Source organism: Ptiloglossa arizonensis, chromosome 3 (assembly GCF_051014685.1).
Source record: "Ptiloglossa arizonensis isolate GNS036 chromosome 3, iyPtiAriz1_principal, whole genome shotgun sequence".
Taxonomy (NCBI): Eukaryota; Metazoa; Arthropoda; class Insecta; order Hymenoptera; family Colletidae; genus Ptiloglossa; species Ptiloglossa arizonensis.
Window position 1 is genome coordinate 7,670,136 of NC_135050.1, and position 6,000 is coordinate 7,676,135.

Genomic DNA, 6,000 nt, shown 5'->3' on the forward strand with positions numbered 1-6,000 from the left:
ATTTTTTTAACCCTAATTACTACACATCTGTGCTAGTAGTAATTTTATACAGATGTTAGTAATAGATACACTTGTATGTAATAATTGTAAAGCAAACAAGTAGATGGACACATATTTACATACAGATATACATGTAAATATATATATATATATATATATATATATATATATATATATATATATACATATATACACATATATACATATATACATACACACACATATATATATATACACAAATATCAATTTTTTTTTATTTATGTCACGCGTATATACGCTGCTTCTTGTATAACAATGCGTTATTCACATAAACGATAATGTACAATTATTTTATTTTCATTGCATAGCGTTTTATAAAATTCTGAATTGAGTCAAGGAATCAATAACAATGAACTCATGATTGTGGGAAGTTAATGATATTATAGTCACAAGGATGTGCGTTGAACAGAAAGAATTCCTACTTTTTCGGCAAAATTGCCAAGTAGCTGACCGAAGCCGCTCGATTCAGAATTGTCTTTCATTCGAAATCCAACTGTATGGCTATAAGCGTTATAAAATATTCTTCTTAAACACTGTAACTTTTCTCTGCGGGATCTAAAACACATACAAATATCTATAGAATTTACAATTTCTAATCATTAAAGATGAGAATTTTAATGTTTTTGATAAGAATTATTTATTACTTACTGTGCTAATAATGCACATGCTTCATCTTCAATAATCGTCGTGCTGGATTCTTGAGACGTGTGGCCTGTACAAGTTTCGCAAAGAGGTTTGCAAATTAAACTAGAAGACGTTAATCCATCTGCGAGCGGAGCATTGGCAGTCGTAGAACCACGTAAACTTCCAGTTCCTGATATCATCTGCCAAGAACCACCAGATGACGAAGATTCGTTTCGTTGTCGGAGACGTCCGGGTACAGGAACCGCTACAGGAGAAGTCCGATTTGGAGGAAGGGGCGATCGTGAACCATGAGCAATACCTTCTTTATTTGGAGAAGGATAAAATGACCATGATACCACATTCCTAGAGTGTTAGTTGTAAGAGAAACGAATTATTATATACGTACATCATATATGTTTTTAGAATAGCAAATCAAACAGTAGAAAGTAAACGTACCCATTACTATGACAATCGTCTTGACTCTCCATGGAAGCACAGTGAAATACCGCTGGTGGATTATTATCTTGACTATCTCTGCTATTTTGACTAACAGAGCTACACCAACTATTCAGACTTAAGTTGGAACTGACCGAGCTTAAGGTCACTATGGATTCACTATCAAACATAACATTATCTAATTGTGAGTCACTGTCATTGCGTAGAACCGTATGCCTAGATCTGCTATGACGTGGATGAACACTAAATTCTTCATCATGAATATGCTTTAAGAAATAAAAACAGAAAAAAAATATTTCTTCTCCTTTACTTAATCGATCTTCCAAATCATGACCAAATAGCATCCAATCATATGCTATTGTATAATAAAGAATTTGATATGCATTCAGCGATGTATGAATTGCACCATCAGCCCACAAACTTATCCTCAATAATGAAATAAATAATGGTGTGCGATCCCAACCTGCAAGTAGTATTTATTAGTTACGTCAAATATTTATTAAACCAGAGATTGCATTAATTATTAACAAAAATATATACCTGAGATACAATGTATCAATATTCCACTACTACTATCGCTCAAATATCTTAATATCAATTTTAAATAATTTTGAGAAAGCTTGACTAGATCCCAGACTTGATATTGTTCCCAATTGATTCGTAACTGAGTAGAAATTAAATCCTCAGGCACGCCAATTTGTGCATCTACATGGGTCTGGGACCAATCGAACACTAACCCCTTAGCCAGATAATCATTTTCTCTAAATTCTCTGAAGAATTCACATCCAGGATATGGCAGTGAAATTAGGGTGAAGTCTGAGTACCTCTTCTCTTTGTCTACTTTCTCCGAGGAAGTCACGCTGAGTACCGAACAAAAGAGCTTTGTTTAACGTCCTCTAAACGTGGATTCATAGAATAAAAAAAACTGATCATGCTATTAACCGCTATGAAACTTCACTGAATCTGTGAAGAACCGAAAACTGTATGGTAATTATTCTATTTTTAGCATTTTTCTTGATCTCTGAATAATTATATTATTGCAATAAAACTAGTCAACATTTAGAACATGAATTCTAAACGTTAGATGTTTGAAAATTGTCAACAAACAGGAATTTATTTATTTGTATATTATTAACAAATTCATAACAGATAGTTCTTATCTATAGTTACTGTGACAATATTACCAGTTAATGTTTTATTTCGGGTTATAAAAAAAAAAAAAAATATTTGGAAAGGAAATTATTTCTTTAAAGTCGTACACTCTTTTAAAAATACGTGCATAAAATATTATCATTCAAATGTGTTTACTTACTTCATTCCAAACTTGACCTTCTTCTTTTCAACCATGAAATCAATAATTGTTCCTACATTAAGCGTTTTTAAGAGTTTGATATCTTGATGCCTAACTTTGTCAAATAATTGCCAATCACTAAGTACAGAATCACCTCCTCGAGCTTCGTCCACTTGTTGCTGAATAGAGACTATTCCTTCACTACCAGCAAATAAATAATCTAGTCCAGATCTACCATAAATTTCTGGTCCACCAGACAGTGTGGCTGATCTGCATACATGTCTACCCTTATATAATATTACTGGCAGTGGAAATCTTGAACGACATCTGGCAAATCTAGCACTTTTTATCAATTCCTTCAATTTATTTGGATCGTACATGCTTTCATATATAGTTTCTGTTGCGCGTGGCAGTGGCGGCGGTGTATCACACATATTTGGATTTTTATACTTCTCATACTCTAAAATGATAAGATGGCTAGGATAATGGGCACTGAGATCACCTCCATTATTATTTATTATAGAGTGTGTATAATCTAAATCAGTGAGTAGCAGACATCTTTGCATAATTGTTTGGCTCTAAAACAATAATATTCTGTAGAGTCAAAGATCTTGGAATGTACATTATATCACTACATATGTAAAACATTTACCGTACTGTCTGCATCCTTAGCTCGATAAGTATTTTTTGAGAAGTATATGAGAAGCTTTTGTAAATCTTGAATGGTGATTTCTGTCATGATTGAAGTGAAGTTTCCTACCCTGTATTATTCAAATTTCAACTAAAAGGCAACGTTTTCTAAGGAGGTCCTACATTTCTATAATTTTCATGAGGACACTCACAAGGCATTAATTGTGACCAATGTCTTGCATATAGAAGGAATGGCACAAACACTGTATTTAAAATATACCACATAACATCACAGCTTAACATTTGTTATATTCTGTCAAAATTTGCTTTAAAGCATAAATAACATGACTTTTATCACAAACACAATGAAACAATAGGTTTTCGAGAGCATAATATCAGCAGTTAAATAGACAAAGTTTTCATTCTAAAAGACATTGAAGATTTTATTAATAAAGTTTTTATAAAATAAGCTCGCGCTGATTTAGAAAATAAAAATATTAACTATAAGACTTATACAGCAGAAAGTATGAATTTTACCTCAATGTTTTTTAAATATCTGTACAATGCTTCAAAATAAATATAAATTAATATTCAAAACATTAATAAACAAATATTATACAACTGTCTGTTATTTTAATAGCACCACACTTGAAAAATTAAACCTGTATTGCTTTGAATTCCTATCTAATAAAAGTAAACATTTTTTTAGTTTGTGCTGATGTACTATGATAAATAAAGTTGTCTTATTTTTATAAACTGCTTTAAAATTGGTGTAAGTTTACAAACTATATGTAACAAGCTTTACTTTTCAAGTACAAAGTATAGCAACGGTGAAACAGTCAGTAATATCTTGATCATTGAAATTCAAACATTATACAATATATTTCGTTTATCTCGTTCAGTTCGATAATTTCCACTTATAGTTTCACTGTACTTTATTATTATGTATTTTTGCTTTTTAAGTCAAGTTTTACATTCAATTTTAAACCGATTTCCCTTCTTCGTATCATAACATAAATTTAAACTCGTCAATGTAGAGAAACGAAACAGACACTGTATTGTTTACAAAACTTTTTGCAGGAATCTGAGCAACAATTTCTTGGGTAACAATGCGGATAATGCTTCGGAATGACTTAACCTGATTCAAGTCATGCACACTGCTTTCATTGTCGCGGACACATTATTCATGTCTGAAGAAATTTGTAAAAGTTTCGTCAAACAAAAATTGACCATAAAATCAGAAAGTTTTTCGTGGGAAATATCCATGGTATCTCATCGTGTGCCGATCTCGATGATAATCCAACAAGATAACCTAAACATCACTCCCGAGAAAATGTATTTCGCATTACTCGCAGTGATTCGAACCTGTCTCGAAAACACTGTCATTCTCCTTCTCCTTGCTTACGATGTTACCCTGAACGTACACTAAAAAATCTGTTATCCCGTTATCACAGTCTCGCGTCTTATTTAAAGGTCGCTTTAGTTAAAGGACAGTCGTGTTCCTGTTCTTGGCTGTCGATTTCATGTCGTAGGCAGTACGTTGTCCTTGATTTCTGTCCTTTCACTCACGCAGCAATAAATACGAAGAAAAAACCGGAATTAACGAAATAATTCGATATTTTTTTTCTTACACTTCACGAGCAAAGCATGTACCAGTCGCTTGGCAGGACGAAAGTACGAAGTGAAATGCGGCGTAGAAAGATAACCTATTTTTGCAATGTGGAGAACGCGTGCTTTGCTCGGACGGTATCGGGAGAATTTCGCAAAATTAATAAATGCATAAAATGTAACGAGACTTTCCTCTACTATAATGATTTAATGATTTATCCAAGTGTTATTATTATTTCAATTTTAGATTATTTGAATAAATTTAAGAATAATTAACCTCCACAATAAATAGTTTATTTAATCTAAATTAATTATGTTTTACTAAGCATATTTATGTAGTTTATTAAAATACTGTTATAGCTATTTAAATTCATTACAGTAAATAATGCATATTTTTGGATAAGTATGAACTTTGTTGAATAGCAAATTAATTAATGCACTACAATATTTTATTAACCTTTAAGTTTATTATAATTTGGATGGAAATTATTTAATAAATATTTTTATATTCAAGGTGATATTTCCGTTTGTGTAAAACAATGTTTATAGGAAATAATCGATATTTCTTGCTCATCAAACTTTTTTGTATGAAAACTGATATATTTAACGTGTATATATTAAAGTATCTATATTTAATACTTTGTAAAGGAATGCGGAAATTGAAACGTCGTGGACAAAGTACACTCTGTGCAACCTTGTTTATTCTTGTTATTTTTCAAGAATATACGACGCTTCAGACCACTTCATGTAATGAAGAGCATGTTTTAAGTACGAAACGTCGCACGAGACTATGTTTCCAGGGATCTATTTTAGATGTCGCATACTTTTTCATACTTTTTTTCGTAATAAAATTGGAATTCAAAGAGTTACATCCACGAATGTTTCTACTATATAAAATTTAAAAAATGCGAACGTAGCAAATAAAAGTATAAAATATGAGTAAAAAAAGAAAATTGTAAATTTACATAACAAAGGTCTTAGCCTTCACATCAGTACGAGTTTATTTAAAAATTTTTTAATAACTGTAAAATCGAACTTCATTATTTTATAAAAGCGTAGTGCGTTATCGTTCTAAAAATACGTTTGCTTTTATTTCCGTAGTAAAATGAGAAGGCATAATTGTTTCCTTGAATTCTTAAATAATTAGTCTTATATGAGGAAAGAATTTATTTGCATAAAGCTAGCATAGTAACACGTGCAGCATTATAAATATTTTCAACGATAAAATGTTTCGAAATTTGCCGATTTTACAAAGCGATATTAAATAATATATCAAACAAAAAACAAAAAAAATGAAAAATTTCAACCAAGCAAATTTAAAGTAAAAATTAAATTTAGTTACTGACGTGGTA

At 31.1% G+C, this 6,000-nt stretch overlaps 1 protein-coding gene across 2 annotated transcripts; it reads right to left on the reverse strand.

Annotated features, from left to right (window-relative positions):
- Window positions 1–220: 220 nt before the first annotated feature.
- Edtp (Egg-derived tyrosine phosphatase) lies at window positions 221–4,880 on the reverse strand. Of its 2 annotated transcripts, none has more exons than XM_076307325.1 (7): window positions 3,846–4,880; window positions 3,063–3,171; window positions 2,432–2,988; window positions 1,660–1,979; window positions 1,120–1,582; window positions 688–1,026; window positions 221–594 (listed from the first exon to the last, which is right to left on the reverse strand). In XM_076307325.1, exons 1-7 carry the CDS (start codon window positions 3,896–3,898, stop codon window positions 426–428), a joined length of 2,010 nt encoding a protein of 669 aa, XP_076163440.1. In that variant the 5' UTR covers window positions 3,899–4,880; the 3' UTR covers window positions 221–425. The 2 variants fall into 2 exon arrangements, with proteins under 2 accessions (XP_076163440.1, XP_076163441.1); XM_076307326.1 differs by having other exon boundaries at window positions 4,672–4,688.
- Between the last annotated feature and the right edge of the window lie 1,120 nt (window positions 4,881–6,000).